Source organism: Mercurialis annua, linkage group LG6 (genome assembly GCF_937616625.2).
Source record: "Mercurialis annua linkage group LG6, ddMerAnnu1.2, whole genome shotgun sequence".
Taxonomy (NCBI): Eukaryota; Viridiplantae; Streptophyta; class Magnoliopsida; order Malpighiales; family Euphorbiaceae; genus Mercurialis; species Mercurialis annua.
This window is the reverse complement of record NC_065575.1, coordinates 43222166-43240367: the sequence shown is the minus strand read 5'-3', so window position 1 is coordinate 43240367 and position 18202 is coordinate 43222166. Positions and strand designations below refer to the sequence as shown.

At 33.3% G+C, this 18202-nt stretch overlaps 3 protein-coding genes across 3 annotated transcripts; 2 read left to right on the top strand and 1 right to left on the bottom strand.

Annotated features, from left to right (window-relative positions):
- The first annotated feature begins 319 nt into the window (after nt 1–319).
- On the top strand, nt 320–1411 carry LOC126686526 (putative CCR4-associated factor 1 homolog 8). The gene has a single exon (XM_050380622.2). The coding sequence runs from the start codon at nt 371–373 to the stop codon at nt 1322–1324; it is 954 nt and encodes a 317-aa protein (XP_050236579.1). The 5' UTR covers nt 320–370; the 3' UTR covers nt 1325–1411.
- LOC126686525 (F-box/kelch-repeat protein OR23) lies at nt 1412–4985 on the bottom strand. Its single transcript, XM_050380621.1, has 2 exons — nt 3930–4985; nt 1412–1967 (listed from the first exon to the last, which is right to left on the bottom strand). Exons 1-2 carry the CDS (start codon nt 4907–4909, stop codon nt 1676–1678), a joined length of 1272 nt encoding a protein of 423 aa, XP_050236578.1. The 5' UTR covers nt 4910–4985; the 3' UTR covers nt 1412–1675.
- Nucleotides 4986–15507: 10522 nt separating this feature from the next.
- Nucleotides 15508–17576, top strand: LOC126653670 (uncharacterized). Its single transcript, XM_050347608.2, has 2 exons — nt 15508–15620; nt 16021–17576. Exon 2 carries the CDS (start codon nt 16041–16043, stop codon nt 17367–17369), a length of 1329 nt encoding a protein of 442 aa, XP_050203565.1. The 5' UTR covers nt 15508–15620; nt 16021–16040; the 3' UTR covers nt 17370–17576.
- Nucleotides 17577–18202: the final 626 nt, after the last annotated feature.

The window sequence follows — 18202 nt, the reverse complement described above, 5'->3', positions numbered from 1 at the left end:
ATATATATATTAATTTTTAAAATGAAAAAACAATATAATAAAACCATAATTTACTACTGATTAACTACTTAATAATAATCATTATGTAATTAGGATCGGAAGGGGCCTAATAAATTAAAGAAAAAAGTAAAAATACACCCCTAATGTTTGGTGTAAATCTAACTTGGTGAATACTCAACATCGGCTAATCAAAAGGGGTTTATGTGAATTTACATTAAACATTAAGGGTGTTATTGGTATCTTAAACATTAAATCAAAAACCTTCTATTATAAGAATTCCTGATACGAACAGGACACAATAATCTCCTATAAAAGCAAAGCCAGTGGCTCAGAACTAGAGAAAGAAAAAAGCTATCAGCGAGACAGCAACATGGGTTGTACCAATGTTTGGAGTAGTAATTTGGTTGAAGAATTTCGAAAGCTTAACAATTGTCTTAATGATTATCGAGTTGTATCATTTGATACTGAGTTTCCGGGGTTTCTTGTGAGTTCGCCCCGAGATTGTGGAGATGTTCGAAGATACGCTGACTTAAAGTGTAATGTCGACGCTATGAATATGCTTCAATTAGGATTAACTCCATCGAACATGGAAGGCGAGATTGGCGGAACCTGGCAGTTTAATTTCTTTTTCAGCAGGGACCTTCATGTTTATTCTCAAGATTCCATCGTGTTCTTGGAGAAGTCTGGTATCGATTTTGTAAGACTCGAGACGGACGGCATTGATTTACAAGAGTTTTCGACATTGTTTACCGCTCTTTTAAGCCGTCATCGTGATTTACTTTGGGTGAATTTTCACGGCTTATACGATTTAGGTTATCTAGTCAAGCTTTTGAGCAACGACTTATTACCCGAATCCATTACGGACTTCACTCGACTTATCGGAGAATGCTTTGGCAGCATGGTCGATGTAAAGTATATGGCTAGGTTATGTAACGGTTTGCTCGAAGGCGAGTTAAGTCTTGAAAAGCTGGCTAACATACTTGGAGTCGAACGGGTCGGAGGAGCGCATCAAGCGGGTTCTGATAGTTCATTAACTTGTTTAGTTTTCAACAATATTCTGATGACTTACAATGAAATTCAGCCAGCTGAGTACCTTGGACATCTCTACAGTATTCAGTCAAGAATTTGCAGGTCGCAGCAGCAGCAGCAGCCTCTAGTCCATTTTCAGCCTCCACCAAACACTCTAGCCCGAGTTCAGCTTCCAAGAAATATCGTATGTTTCCGTGCTGTGCCGCGTCCCACTGTTCCCATTTTTTGTAGTCCTTATGGGATGCGCAGAGTTCAAATGAAGCCGGTGCACACGGTTCATAGGCTACTATTTTAGATTTTTGTCTATTATTGTAATCTGCATTTATTATTAGAAAGTTTATTAATCTGTCTGTTATATAAAAAGTTAATATTGCTCATCAAATGCTGCACAATCTATGGCTTTACTGCATATACTAATATAGTCACAAATGTATTTAGGTGACAAGGTACAACCTATTGCAATTGCATGATATTTAAAACAAACCGATGTGTACATCAATTGATAGCACTATACACTTACTAATCTGTACACTGACCTACACTATGAGTATCTGCTATTAAAGCAAAGAATATGATAAAATACATAATACAGAACACGAATTTAAATGACTACTAAGCTAATGGTGCCTTTTTTATATAGAGATGCCTATAGTCGAATGGTACACATGACTGCCGTACTGAAATCCAAAGAACAGAGGAAGGGCGCCTTTGTAATGAGTGATCTCCACGTTTTCTTCCTAGTATGGTAGATTTGAATAAAAAGTGTTCTTGCCCTCTTTTGTTGTCTTGACCTTCGAGTATCAGTCGATTCACATCCTCTCAGAAGAGTCATTACATGAAGCTCTCTGTCCAACGCGATAAAACCACATGAGGAATTGCAAGAAGCTTTTCTCGGCACACTTGACTCTTTTTTCCAAGAGTTAAAAGCCATGTCATATCTGCAATGCAAAAGAGTCATAAATCTTATCAGTTTCTGAATTACTGGTGTCTACTTTCTTACTAACGCTCAATAATCCAGAATCACAAAAAGCTGTTAAACAGAAAGATGCCTAAAAATAAAGGTAAACATATATCATATGAATAATTGTACGAACCATAATAAAAGAGAGCCTAAAGTAACATGCAGTTCGTAATCTCAAAATTTCTGAACATCTAATGTTTCCTTCATCAGGAGCAAAACCCTTGAGAAGAAGCAGTGCTGTACGAAAATTTCTAGTCCGCAAAGAATCTTATATCTCTCGATTCAAATAAACTAGTTACTGGTCTTGTATTTTGTGATTTAGCGGAAGCAGGATTACTAAAATAATTTCTGTACTGTTGGAATATGGCAGTGGCTTTTCATGTCATTTCCTGGTTGTGATCTAATATATGTATTCGACCTACAATCTCCCTCTATTACGAGTTAATAAATGATATAAGAAAATTTTCCGAGCATAGAGCTTCTTTCATATTATGCTTACCATAAAACCCTAGTTCTGATACTTCATAGCACCTAGGAGGGAGGCCTTAAATATTTTCAAAGTGATGCTAAAAACTTGTCTCTTCTGCGATTATCAAAAAATAAAACTCATAACTTACATCTGAAATTATTTATCATCAAAATAATCAAATGGTAACCAGTTGACCTACAGAGACTTCCAAACTGTCCTATATCAACATCATAAATTTAACTTTGCAATTAAACACAATACAAATAAGTGCATATATTATCGCCACTAACTAAAGGATACGAAGTAGGAAGTTGAATTGCAGCATGTAGCTATTATAAACAGAGTGATAACCATTAGATCATATATATAGAAAACCAATCAGTTCATAAAGCTAACGGTTCCCACTGTATACGCTGCAAATGAAAAGAAAAGAGAAGGAGAGAAACAAAACAATACAAAGTTCCATAAAGCAATGATAAATTGAGCCATATTATTCTCACTTAAGGAAATCAAAAGTATAGTAAAAACCACCATTGAGTTGATGATACTTTTTATTTTCACTCAGTTTGGCAAAGGGGAAAACAAAAGACATTCATTAAGGAGAAGATACATGTTTGGTATTCCAAAGATGTAGAACCAGAACAAATTTAAAAGGGGATGGCAGAGAATTGTAGTAAAATAGACTACAAGAAGGACAACAAGCCATGGCCTGAAACCAATTTTAGTAACTTCTTATAAACAAAATGTAGTGAGATGAAAGATTGAATGTTGTCTACTTGAAGGCTAGAATCAGTGTTTTTGCAGTTTACTTTAAGCAAAAGTTGAATAAAGGAAATCACAATGCTGCATGGAAATCCTAATACCAATAATTCTAACTTGTGGCATTAAATGAATTCTAATTTTATATATCAAGAGATAGACAAGGAACCGGACAATTGTCATTAGTGGCTTCACAAATTACTAGCTAAGTAACCCACAGTGAACAGCATTTCAGATTAAACCCCTGCCCTGCCTATCTATAAATACTAATCAATGAACTCCGGAACAGCCATATATAACGAAAAGGAAAATGGCCACTTCTTCATGTATAATTTGAATGGCTATTATATTATATTATGAGGTCATCGGCTTAGTTGCATCTTATGTAAGATTCACTATTTAAATACTTAAACAGACTATCCAAAGGTTACACCGGATTTGCACAGCATTGAACAAAATCTATTATTTAAATACTTCCTGATGAAAGATTGTAAATATTCAATACACTGATAGCTTAAAAATGACATTAACTATGAAAAACAAAAGAAGCATATTATTCTTAGCTAAATCTAGTCTACATAAAGGCTAAAAAGACTAATCCCCGAGCAAATTTTACACAAAGATGCAAATAATAAATTTCTCATCTTCATCAAATTAGCACATAATTTAAACATATTTTACTGGAAAACAGAGATACTAGCATTTACTCACCTGAATATCTCATTATGATCAAGCATAAAAACACCAGGCCTTCGCCTACGGAAATCAAAATCCTGAACTACAACAATCTTACCAAGCCTATGTCTCTCCCCATCTCTCCACATATCCCCAACTTCCCTCCACTTACTCCCAATTCCCCCATTCTTCTTAACATTCATAACAACAGCATCTTTATAATACTCATCAACAGGACACACCCCAGCAATGGTCCTCGACTCGCCGTACCCGCCCATCACCCAAAACTCCTCCTCCTCACCCTCCCCACCCTCCCCATTCCCCACCAGAAACCCGACACAACCCGCCCTGTACCGCGGCAACCGAGTCATCGCAACCCATTCATCTCTCGCCACATCATACTTCTCCACAGAGCTCATCCTACTCCCGGCTGCACCATACATAGTATGCCTGGACCCACCTCCCGCAACAATTATCTCCCGAGTATTAGCGTTTGCAGCACACGCAAACGAACCCCGCGGCGACAGCATTGGGGATAGCTGGTCCCACTTAGAACTCACGAAATCGTACCGGAACACAGCCGACGACGGCGTGGGGCGGTCCATAGGGTAGGATCGCGTGTCAAAGAGGGACCCACCGAGCACGTAGAGTGTGGGACCAAGAGAAATGGATGTGAAATTACAGAGACCGTACACGTGGGGGTTACAGGGCATCGGAGGTAGTGGCTTCCAGGCGAGATTATCGGGGTCGAATAGGTAAGGTGACGAAATTGAAGGGTCTTCTGGGAATATAACCAGGAGGTGATTGAGATTCGTTGAAATTAGGGTTTTGGATGAGAGAAATGCGTACCATGATTTTGAAATTTGTTTGATTCTTGATTGGTGTGAGTATGGTACCATTGATAGTATCTTTGCTGCGACGTCGTTCGGTAAGCCTTGTATTAGAGTTGACGACTCGTCGATCGCCGTCAACGGTGACGACGACGATGATGACGACGATGACGGAAACCTAACCATTTTTTCTTCTTCTTCTTCAACCTTCTGCTGCTGCTGTAGTAGCGTTCATTTTGTTTTGTTCTGTTTATTTCTTGTTAAAATTACTTGCTTAATGGGTAAGCTTTTTTTCGAGGAAAAAGTACAAATATGACACTAATGCTTCATACAAAGAACACTTATGGTCCTTATTCTTTCTATTGTCGATTGCTATAACATCAAATTCATCAATATGATAAAGAAAAAACATTGGGACTCAATTAGATGACAAATAACGGTGAATCATAGGGGTGAGCACGGATCCTGGATATCTCCAAAACCGAACCGAAAACTGGACCGAAAATATCCAGGACCGAAAAATATCCGTTGACCATTGACTTTCTCCGAACCGAACCGTACCGAAAATTTTATTGGTACGGTTCTGGATCTTTTATAAATAACCGTACCGAGAACCGAACCGTACCGAACCGAAGTACCGAACTTATACCCGAAGAACCGAAATTATATATATATATATTATTCTAATTTTCATTTGATTATTATATTTGTATTAACTTTGAATTAATAAAAATTAAAATTGTTTTATAAAATTAAATAATATATATTAAAAATATTAGTCTATATATATATAATTTTTTTTATTAATTTACATAAAAACAAAATAGCTATATATTTCAATGAAATTTATATGAATTTATCAAATATTTAATAATTATTAAAAGTATTTTTTATAAGTTAATATGAACAACACATATTCATTATTTTCTATCATCTATCAAATTACATAGTTTTAACAAAAATTATATAATTTTAGACTTGAAAATATTTAAAAGTATCCTTATCAAATAATCAAAAAATTAATATTAAATCGAACGATAATATACATGTTGTGCCTTTTTATTTTATTGATGATTATTTACTTGTGATAGTTGAAAATATAAAAAAATGAATGAATGAGTAGCTAATTAATTTTAAAAGTCAAAATAATATATTATAATATAGTAGAGATCGCATTTTAAATAAAAAAATATCCGTGGTTTTAGTGATATCCGTACCGAACCGTACCGAACCATTAGGACCGAATCCCCGTACCGAACCGTACCGAAAAATAAAATCTCCGAACCGAACCGAACCGATTATTGGTACGGATCCGGATATCCAATTTTTGATATCCCCGACTTTTGGTTTGGTTCCGGAGATTTGTCAATCCCCGGACTCCCCCGAACCGTGCTCACCCCTAGTGAATCATAGCTCAAATGGCATGTTTGCTTGGCAGATTTTTATTAAAATTTTGAAGTTATTTTTTTCCATAAGCGTGAACTTTTTTTTTTCAATGGTAAAAAAAAAAGGGAAAACAAATTCAGTATGGGATAATGTTATCGTTTTCTCAGTTCAGTTAAAGCATTTTAACTAAAAATGTGTGGAAGTAAATACAACCTTTTAGAATTCAAATATTAATGTCGAAAAAATATTGGATTAGCAAAAAAAAATAATTGTCCAACACTATATGTTGAATGTAATACTCTTTTCTTCTCAAATTGAATTATTTATTTTTTTAATTTAAATTAGATAATTATTTATTATTAAAATAATTAATTATAATATATGTGCTTATTAATTATAATGTACTATATTAAAAAGACCAAAATTAAAAAAAAATATTTCTACATAAAAAAAAAATGTGATATTTTTTTATAAATAAACTCATTTTATATTGATATCCAAAATTTTATTAATGTTTGTGTGTATCGTAAATTATATATCATATAAAGCAGGATGAATATAAGCTAAGTATTTCGTAAGAAGGAACAAAAGTTTTTTTTTGTGAATTGTTTATAAGGCTATAGTCATAAATTTAAAAAGAGGATAAAAAATCAAATTGTATAAATTGCACTCAAAATATCATAGACTGTTTAAATTGGATATAAAAAAACAAGATGGAATGAGTATTAGATATTATTAATGGGGGTGTTTTAGATTTATCATTTTGAAGAGTTTATTGACACTTTTTAAATGAAACGATATATACAGTTCATACTTGCACTTTAGATAAAACTCTAGGGATCTAATTGCATCTTTTCCCTCTCCTTTTCAGTGCACTTTAGTAGGGGACAATTTCATGTATGGGCGACACGTGGACAAAGTACTGCTAAATGCTAATGTGGTTGGGCGGTGTACAGATGAATCTGATGAGTGTGCACAATCTAAGTTCAGTCCACGTCAGTGGTTTAAAAGATGTATGTGTGGTTGAGGACATCTGATCACTACTCAAAACAAAAATAGTCTTCCGACAAACAAACCACTAAACCAGCAAACTTTCCGGCAATTACTATTTTTGTTTAATTTTGCTTAAGTATATGCGACATAAATTAAATAAATTTTTAATCCAAAATTATATGTAATGATACAAAATTATTTATTTGAGATTTTAAAGTTAAAGGATTTATTTGTATTTGTACAAATCGAAAAAAGTATAATATAACCCTTCTATTTTATTGCTTTTAATATTTGCATCCTTTAATTATTTAAACTGTCTAAAAATTAAATTTCGGGGTACAGTTGAAAATGAAAAATCAAAAAAAAGGTACAAATGAATTTTTTTCTAAGTCGGGGTATAAACAAAAAAATATTATAAAATAAGGGTTTTTTAAGTTATTAAACCTATTTAAATACACATTAATTTGAATAGGTTTCTTATATGATTTTTTTTGAGAGACTAAGCCACAAGACATCAAAAAACCGACTCAATGACGACATGCAAATAAAGATAATTTTGTATAATATTTGAAGCCATTCCACTCTCTCATTTCCACGCACCATGCCTATCACACTGCCACAACGCTAATTTTCTGCTCCTCAAACCCTTTATTACCAACAATTAGAATTTTTACTTTTTAAAAACTGGAATTTTTTGCGAGTTAGACCATCTCCAAGGGGAGTCATTAAAATGGGAATTGATGACTCCCCATTTTCAAGGGACTCACCAAATCACACTCTCTTTCATCAAAAATGGTGAAGGAATTTTTTCTTCACCATTTCATTTTTTGAATATAATAATGTGGTTAATTTATATTTTGGTACATATAATTTGTTTGTAGTTGTATTTAATTAATTACTTACTTTTTAAATAATTTAACGAGACAATGATATAAAAATATTACATGACTAATTTTATAAAACAATAACATAAAAATCTTACATGGATAATTTTACGAGACAATTAAAAAAATATTACATAATTAATTTTACGAGACAATAATATAAAAACATTACATAGATAATTTTACGAAATAATAACCTAAAAACGTAACATACTACGACATTACATAATAAATAAATAGAACACATATTCTATTAATAATCTGGTAAACGAAACATACTACGACATTCATAATTAAAAATTAATAGCAATTTATTTTTTTAAATATAAATAATGTTATAATTCGGATGAATATGAGCATAAATAAGTTTATGGGTGTAATTGATAAAAAATATATAAAATATTAAGAATTAAAAATGATTATTATATTAAAAAGTAAAAAAGAATATTTTTTGGTGAAGAATTTGGTGATGACCATTGGAGTAAATTTGGTGAAAATTCACCAAATTGAAAAATGGTGAGGGAAAAATGGTGACTCCCCTTGGAGATGCCCTAATGAGATTTTGAAATGAAGATGATAAGTTGTAGCATCTTCTTGGTACTTTCAGGGTCCATGGAGAATGACAAACTGACAATTATTCGAAAATTGATTTTGAAGAAATTTACATTTGGAACACTGTAAAGACTCATATACTGCTGGAGCGCCGCTGATGTCAAACTCAGTCATGCACCACACTGATACAACATGGTCGGCTGTTTTAGATCCAAAAAGAACAGCAATAGTAGCCCTTCGCCGGAGCTGCTGCTTCCTGATTTTCCATTACGACAGAGTAGCGAGTTACTCCGATTGCCGATTGACGGCTAGTCGCAAAAATCAATTTCTCCTATATATATTTTTAAGTCCGTTTGATTGATTCCTTCTCCATTTGTTTCAGTGGGTTAATAGGAAATTTAAATTCAGATACATGTACAAAATAAAGAATGGAGTTTTGAGGAAGAGAATACTACGTGTTTTACAAAAAGTTTTTGTAATTCACGTGTAAAACTAATTTTTTCAAATCACGCATAAAGTCGGCAGCGGTGATATAATTCCAATGACTCAAACTCGGTATTCAACTTTTCCTTCGCATTTGTTGTACGAGATGATGTTCTTCTGTTCGGTAAGGCTACTTTAAAAAACATTAAGGCTTTTAATGATGTTTTTAAACTGTATGGCTCTCTTTCTGGGCAAAGAGTTAATTGGTCGAAGTCTGAGATCTATTATGGGGCAACAGTTTCTCTTAGAAGAATTATTAAAATACAGCAAGTGATGCATATGAAAAAAGGTTCTTTACCTTTTAACTATTTGGGAGTACCTCTTTTTGTAGGTTCACCTAAGAAAAAATGGCTCAAACCAATTGCGGATAAAATTTGCAATAAGTTCTCTAAGTGGAAAGGTTCTTCATTGTCCTTTGCAGGTCGATTAATTCTCATAAACTCAGTCATCACTGGATCGTTGAACCACTCTTTTGCTATTTACAAATGGCCATCTTCTCTTTTATCGATCATTGAAAGATGTATGCGTAATTTTCTTTGGTCCGGTTCAACACAAGACCGAAAGCTTATAACTGTTCCTTGGGAAAGTTGTTGTCGGCCGCTAAAAAATGGGGGAATTGGAATTAAGAAGCTTCATATTCTTAACACTAGCATGCTCGGTACTATGGCCTGGAAGCTTATCAGTGCTTCCCACGAATTTCCTTTTTCAGTTCTTAAAAACCGGTTTCTTCATATTTCTGGCACTCCTCGGCAATCTTATATTCAATCTTCAATTTGGGGATCAATTAAGTCTATTTATTATCTTCTTCGGTCTGAATCGTTGTGGTTAATTGGGCAACAAAGTCATTTAAATTTCTGGACAGATCAATGGATTACTCCTACTGTTGCTAATCAGCTGTGTATTTCAGAAAAAGAGCAGCGGGTACTCTCTGAACCTGTTTCAACTTACATAGCTGAAAATGATTGGGTTTCGTTGCCTATTGAGAATAATGAGGTTATTGAAAATATTCATGCTATATCTGTGGTTCAAAATGAAACGGATATTTGTATTTGGAGATCGGTTAAAGATGGCAGGCATTCAGTTAAAAGTATGTATTCATACTTACGCCCTTCCCAGATTTCCTTCCCTTGGGCAAAATTCATTTGGAAAGAATATTTACCTCCATCAAGATCATTCATGTGTTGGAGAGCGATTCTCGGATGTTTACCTACGGAGGACAAGCTACGTCTCAGAGGTTTCAATTTGGCTTCGAGATGTTCTATGTGTTTAGTTCACAATGAGAACCATGATCAACTCTTTCTCAATTGTAAATTTGCAAAATCAATTTGGCAAAGTGTTTTTAATTTTGGAAGAAGGATGATTGAGGCAGGATCACTGAAAAGCTTTATTGAGCAGGTTTTACTTTTCACTTTCAGCTCGCAGGTGGCTGTGCTGTGGTGTTCGGCAGTGGTGCAAACAATTTGGGTCATTTGGAAGCTAAGAAACGCAGCAATTTTTTAGGATTCAATCCCAAATATTCATCTCGCTCTTAGAAAGATATGGTCATCTATCAAAGAATCTGACTTCTTTAGAATAGGTTGTATGAGCAATTCAATGGTAGACTTGAATATATTAAGACTTCTGCAGATCACAAGTAAACCTACAACTGCTCCTAAAATTATTCCGGTTACTTGGCATACCCCTCTGAGTAATTGGACCAAAGTCAATATGGATGGATCTGCCTTGGGAGCGCCGGGAGCAGCAGGTGGAGGGGGAATTTTTAGAAATTCGGCTGGTTTTACAAAAGGCTCATTTGCTTTTCCGTTGGGAAATGAATTTGCTTTCGCAGCTGAAATAGCGGCTGCCATTATGGCAGTAGATATAGCTTGGAAGAGAGGATGGCATTCTTTATGGTTGGAGTGTGACTCTACTTTTGTGGTTCAACTTTTTACTTCAAAATCGAAGAACGTTCCTTGGGAGTATTTACATGATTGGTTATCGTGTCTTCATCAGATTTCCAAGATGAATTTTCAGGTCTCTCATATTTATAGAGAAGGAAACCGAGTTGCCGACTTACTTGCAAAACACGGAGCTACAGCGGCATCTTATATTTGGTGGTCTTCTGTGCCAAATTTTTGTAATTCTGTAATTTATCAGGATTTTAGTAGGCAGACATCTTATAGATTCTGCTAGTTGTTTTGGTTTGTTTTGTAAAACTTTTTACTTTATCTTTAATATATTTTCTGGTTTTTAGAAGCGTGATGCAAACGCTAAGAGGGTGTCAACCTAATTGAGATGCTCGGGTGCGTTTCCTGATTTCTGAAATTCAAGCTTTTACTCAAAAGAGAAAAGTTGAAAATCATCGTTACAGATTCGACGAAGAACACGAATAATAAAGATATTTTTTTATTTTTTTGGTGACGAGGAACCCCCGGCGGATCCCGACCACTCATTAGAGCGGAGTCCAAAATAAAAGTTTAGTGTGTTTTGTTCGAAAAATTTGGTATTAAAATAAATTAATTGCTTAATGTCTTAAAAAACTCTGACCTTTCATCTCCTTTTCAATCCTACCCTGACGTTGCAAATATGTCAATTTTATTCTATTTTGTATTTTTTTTATTTCAATTGTACCCTAAAGCATAAAATTGATCTTTTTTTATTTGGTAAAAATTCTCTAAATTGACCCTTTTTACATTAGATTAACTTTTTATATTAAATTAACCATTTCTAAAACAAATTATTTAAATTTTTATCAAATAAATAAAGCGGCGCTGTTCTTTGATGGCGTCTTCTCGTCGCAACTTTGAAATAGATTTTTGAAAGTTATTCATTAATTTTGAGGTTATATTGATGTGATGAAATTAGAAAATTTCTTGAACCTTTTACTTATACAGAGTAGAATTATTTCTCCTGCTGAGGTAATTTTTCTTTCCGCAAAAATATCAAATTTCTCACTGATTTAGCTGTTGTTGCTACATTTGAGGTTTTATTAATTGTTTTTCTAAGAATTGAAATGGTTAAATATATCAATCTCAAATTGTTGGAATGTTGAGTAGGTTAATTCACATCAGTAGTCTTATAAAAAGGTCAATGTTCCATCTGTACTCATATTTTTCTAGATAGCTAAAGCAATGATCTTAATAGCATAGAGAGGTTAATTATGATATTGCTATAAGTTGATATGAACATCTAAATGGCAATCTTATTACATCTTTTCCTGAATTGTATGGGATAAAATTAGGACGAGAATGAGATTAGGTGAAGTGGTGTAAGTGTATATACTATTTAGCATCATTATACTTTCTGTAAATGTAGCTAGATCGAGAAATTGATAATGATCTTAGATTAGTTATCTAGACTTTCTAATTGCATTTTACTCAAACCTATTTCTTTTACTCTGGTTTCAAAATGTCGTCTGCTTCTTCAAGACATATTGGTAGTTGGTCACGACTCACAATGGCTTTGATACCTAGGATTTGGTTGCTGGTTAGATAAATCTTAGTGTTTCAGTTTATCAGTTTCTTTTTTTGGGTTGGAACATCAAGTGGTGGAGCTTGTTTTGATTCATTTGGCTTTTGTACGTGGAAAAAAAGGCATGTGGTTTAGTTCATTTGTTTAATTTTGGTAATTTTGGTAGCTTTCCTGGGTTTATTATAATTTTTGTAATTTAGATTATGTATTTTTTTATAATTATGCATTTAAAGTCCATGCAGAATGCGATCAAATTTTGATCCATCAACTGCATGTTAAGTCGTTTACAATAATTGTTATAAATAGTCGTAAACCCGCACATTTGCGCGAAAAAATTTGCATATTTAATACAAAAAATACTTTTATTAATATATATATATATATATATATATATATATATATATATATATATTAGTTTTGCATTACGTGATACGCACGTGGCTCGTAACGTAACACGTCAATTTGCTTGCTTTTTGAAAAGAGTTCGTTTAAATGTTAAATGTTAAAAGCATGAATGGAAGTTGATCTCTCTTTTTCATTATTGATTAATTATCTAAACAGAGGTTATTATAGTAATTTATTGTGTATGTTATTTAAAAAATAATCAAATAATATTTACCAAAATTAAGATACAAAAACATACGTACCATATAATTTGTCCCTTTTTTGTTAAAAGGTGATTATGTTATATTAAAATTAATATCTTAAACATCTTAGGCATATTGACATAACATTGCAGTTAAATATAATTTTGTCCTTTAATTAAATAAGTATTTATTTATTCTAATTTATTTATTTATCGTCATGGACGGGATATAGATATATATTATTGTGTTTTATACTTTTATTTTTTATTGGAATTGAGTTTCTTGCACTTGTGATTATTTCTAAAATGAAGTTATTATTATTTAAAATTATATAAATAAAAAAATTAAAATGAATTTTAAAATCATTTAATCGGACATGATACCAATCCTAGACTTTTGATACTTTCATCTTCAAAATCAAAAACGCCATAGCCATGAACTTCCCATATATAATCCCTTTATAGTCGATATAGTTCCTAAAAATTAGTTTAGGGATTTTATAATTATGTTATTTGAAAATAATTAAAAATTCAATTTGCCAACTGTGCCCATTCACCTAAAATAGAAATCCTTTAATATCAATTATGAATATGATCATCTATTATTTTTTTATATAATGTAAAGTAAATACAATTTTAAAAAAAAAATTAGATAGACTCAGTTACTTCTACCAAGCATTTTTTTAAATCCTGCTTGCTTAAAAGGTTCATTAAAACCCCTTATATTCCAGGTAACTTCATCTACCTCTATCCAAGGACTTGATAAGCATTTTGGCACGGATTTTATCAGTTTGTAAAGGGTGAGATTTAATACCTCCACTCTTAGACTCAATTCTGACTTATATCTCTTCGTTCTTCTCTAAAACTTTGTTCTTCTGTTTCTTGTTAGTTAGCAATTGAAATCCATCCTCCTGTAAGTTTGGATTAGTAACACCCTGCTGAGTAGGGGTAGTATTGCACTGATTAACAACCTCTGAAGATTTCTCTATTATAGCAGTTTCTTCTATTACCATTTCACTATTCTTCTCAGTAACAACATTGCCTAATTGAACTGCCTCTTTATCAGAAGCTTTGGCCATCCAGATTTGTCTTTGCTCACAATTTTTGTGCCCTAATTTATGACAGACTTCACAGAGAATAGGCTTTCACTTATAACCAACCATTTGAATGTGTTAGTTGCCACTGTTGTCTTCAATAATCACCACATCAGGAAAAGATCCCTTCAATCTCATATCTATTAGCACTCTAGCATAAGATAACTTAGATCTATCTCTAGTGCACTTATCTGCAAACAGGGGTTTGCCTAGTGTACTGGCTCTGGAGCTTAAGGAATTGGGACTCCAAAACTCCCATGGAAGCATAGGAAACTTCACCCGGACTGGCACATAAGCAATCTCTGTTAAAATCGAAGGTCATATTTCTTCTCCACTCTTGCAGAACCAGAGGGTGTTTGTCAAAGGTAATGGGACCATCGACCATGGCTTTGCGTTTCCCTTCCTCTGAATAAAAAATGAACGCATACAAATTAGGCTTAATTTGATGAAAATCAATTAAACCTATTTTTTCCCATATATTTCTGATAAAGCTAAAACTTGGGGGAAAGACCATAGACACATCCAAGAATGGCAGATTTCCATCTATCCTCTTCCACCAGCATGTCTTCCTCCTCAACCTTGGCAATACGGACCCATTACTAACAACTGGAGGAATGTAAGTAAGAGCATTATCTGGGTCTTTAGCTCTATTGTTCTTCACCAAATATACCAATTTCTTAGCAGCATTCTTAGCTCCCATTTCCTCAATAACCCTCATAAGTATTTGCAGTCGTGATACCTTCAACTGCTATTTCATCCTCTTTGGTATTTTCCTCATTGACAGCTGAATCTTTTGGAATTTCTTCCACTAACAAAGTAACTTGTTCCTCATTACTGCTTTGCTTGACCTTCTCAATCCATTTGTTCAAATTAGGGTTTATCTTCTTCCCCGTCTTTACGGTGTTGAATAACTATTGCTATTGTGCGCCGAGAGAATCTAGGAGAGAGAAAACCAATAGTTACATTTGTATGAATTTCGTACATGTAATATTGCTAATAGTAAAATAAGAAAATAGTTTACTATATTTTTATAATTCCGAAATTAAACTAATAGTAAGTTATTTTTTAGTAAACTTAAAATAAACCCAAGGGAAAACATGATAAAGTAGTGGTAAACTAAATTTGGAAGATTAAAATTGGATAAATCGGTGGTAAACTGATACTTTATTAAATTGAATTTTATCGAGCCGCCAAATCTCATAAAGTATAGTTTTTTTTTAGAAATTTGCATTAAAAACTTAATCTAATTGATTTACACTAAAAGTAAATAGAAAAATAAAAAATATAATATCGTTTAATTTTTAAATTGTAAAAGAAGGTGAGAACCGTGACATACATGGGGTGGGGGTATAATAGTAGTTTGCTGTGAAATTTTAGGTTTTCTTTGTTTTCTTATTATATTCAACGAGTTACCATCTCTTCGGAAAAAAAAGGGTCCTCTGGATTAAGAAGTTTAGAGCGTTGTGCAGGTTTGTTTTTTCTTCGAAACTCGCCTCTAATGTTGTTCGGCTGTTTGGATTAGGGTTTGATTTTGATTTGCTGAGCTGTTGAAACTCTAATTTATTTTGTAAATTTACGACAAATTGTATTTTAAATGTGAAGATTGCTGGTTGATTTACTTTTCCTATTTCTATTTCTATTTCTATTCATATTTGCATTTGCATTAGTTTTTCTTTCTCTTGATTAATGTGTTTCGATTAGGTTAACTTTTGAGCAGCTTTATTTGATTGTTTGTTTGAGTAGTTTTTAATTCGTTACAAAGTATAATTTTTCTTTTAACTTAACTTTCCGATTTCACCTCCATAGATGTAATTGATAAGTATTCTGTCCTATTATTTTGTTGGAATTTTAAATTATTTTTTGAATCAGGGATTCATCAACTGAATTCAATGGATGAAGAAGAATTGTCATCTGCTAAGCCTAATCAGTCCTTGTCAAGTGACACATTGCAGAATCGTCATCTAGAATTGTTAACTGCTAATTTTATTTCAGAAATAATGAGCACTCGTTATCTGATGTCTAAGTTACAAGCTTTTGAGAAGGAACTTACACAGTATAAGCAGCGAGTAGAGTTTAATGGTGATATCAATCCTAATCTAGAAGTTTGTGAGAAGGCGATGCAAGATCTTAAACTGCAGCTTCTCATGCCACCGAAGGACTTTATCGCGAATGAGCAGGCCGTGCAAGATCGTAAGTCTCAGATTCTAAGTGAACCAGCTCCACTTACGGACTTTGATTCAGAACCAGATTCGGACCTTGATTCAGAACCAGATTCGGACTTTGTTTCCGGAGTTGCTAGTCAAGAAATACAAGAGGAACAAGTGGGTCTTAATAGTTTGAAAGCCGTATTTAGATCATTTATCTCTGAGGAATTGAAGGTCAATCAACTCATTGATAAGCTCACCCGATTCAAGGGTAAGGTTAAGAGTATTGAGGGACTTGAACCCAAGATTCATGTTCTGTTGCAAACAGGTGATCGAGATAATTTTTTCCATAAAGAAGATTACCAAGAGGAAGGGAAGAATATGAGCTTTTTGGATTACTTGAGTTTGTTCCATGAGTCTGATCTCAATGATGGTTATGAGACTTTGGTATCTCTAAGGACTCGAGCCGTAGATCAGGGGAAAAATCTTTCTCGTAAGCTTATTCATGTGATATTTATGATGTCAAAGGCTCAGGAAACTGTGTTCAAACTTCAGGCTCTTCGCGATTCTCTCAGTTGGATAGGTGAAGGTGAAAGTACCATGGTAGTCAATAAGTTTATTGATTTACTTCACACTGCAGATATCGAAATGTTTAAGAAGAGAGGATCCTTGAAACGAAAAGCAGCAGTGTTGTGTGATGAAACGGAAGCAGCAGTGGGGTGCGATGAAACCGAAGCAGCAGAATATGACCACTCTGATTATCTTATTTTTTTTTTACTCAAAGAAATCTGTCGCTTGGAGCTGTTTTGGATGCATAGAGGATTGCCAGATCCGAAGATGTCAATGATGACGGATACATTTCGGTCGTTGGAGGATGGTATGAGAGATTGCGAGCGACAATTGAAAATGTTTAAATCACAATATCTTAATATGGTGGATGGTTCTGCATTCGGTTTTCAGGAAGAAGATTTTCTCAGTATGAGGCAAAAGGATGAATATAAAGCAATGGAATTAAAGATGGGTGAACTTTGGAATGGAATTGAAGAATCAGGGCTAGAGGTATTATTAGCTTAAGAGTGAAGTCCCTTTTGATTTTGCATATAGAAGTCGAGTTACGCCCGTCTCTTAGATATGTCGATAGCATCTGATGATTGTTTTCCTTCAAAATTTGCAGTGTTGCACATGCTTGTGCTTGAGGATTATATTTTCTCTGTTTCTAACTGTTTGTTTTAGTTTACTTAGTTCTATATTAATTAATCATCTAAAGTTATCTCCTTTCTATTTTTACATCCAAAAAATTTAGAATTATTACTTTTACTTGATTGTTTATTTCATCTGTATCCATCTTTATAGCTTGGAGTTTTTCACTTTAAAAAAAGGTTTAAATGTCCTTTATATTTATGATGCGTAATCTTGATTTTTATTATATTTTAAAATATTAGGGATTTATTTAGATTTGCGTGTCACGTTTGAATATTTTTCAAAATGAGAAAAATAAATATTAATTTGAATAAATCGATATAATTAAAGTTGAATATTCATTGATGATTTTGAAAGTTTGAAATAGGGACGAAATTGTCGGGAAAATGAGATTTTTTTTGCAAAACCACATGATAGAATAGTGAAGCCCTTAACGCTGGACTATAGGGCCAAGTAGCCGCCTCAACATTCTCCTTTACCACAAATATCAAAGACATGTCCCAGCAGACCACAAAAATATCAAAAGTTCGGTAATCATAATGTTGACAATGAAAATATACCCCATATTTTAGTGGAGTAATATCCACTAAAACTCTAACCCTAGTATGTTTACCCCACACCATACTATCAGCTTTCTCACGAATCTTTGTACCAATTTTCTTGTCTCTATAATTTAACGGAACTGATAAGGTATTGTATATTCATAT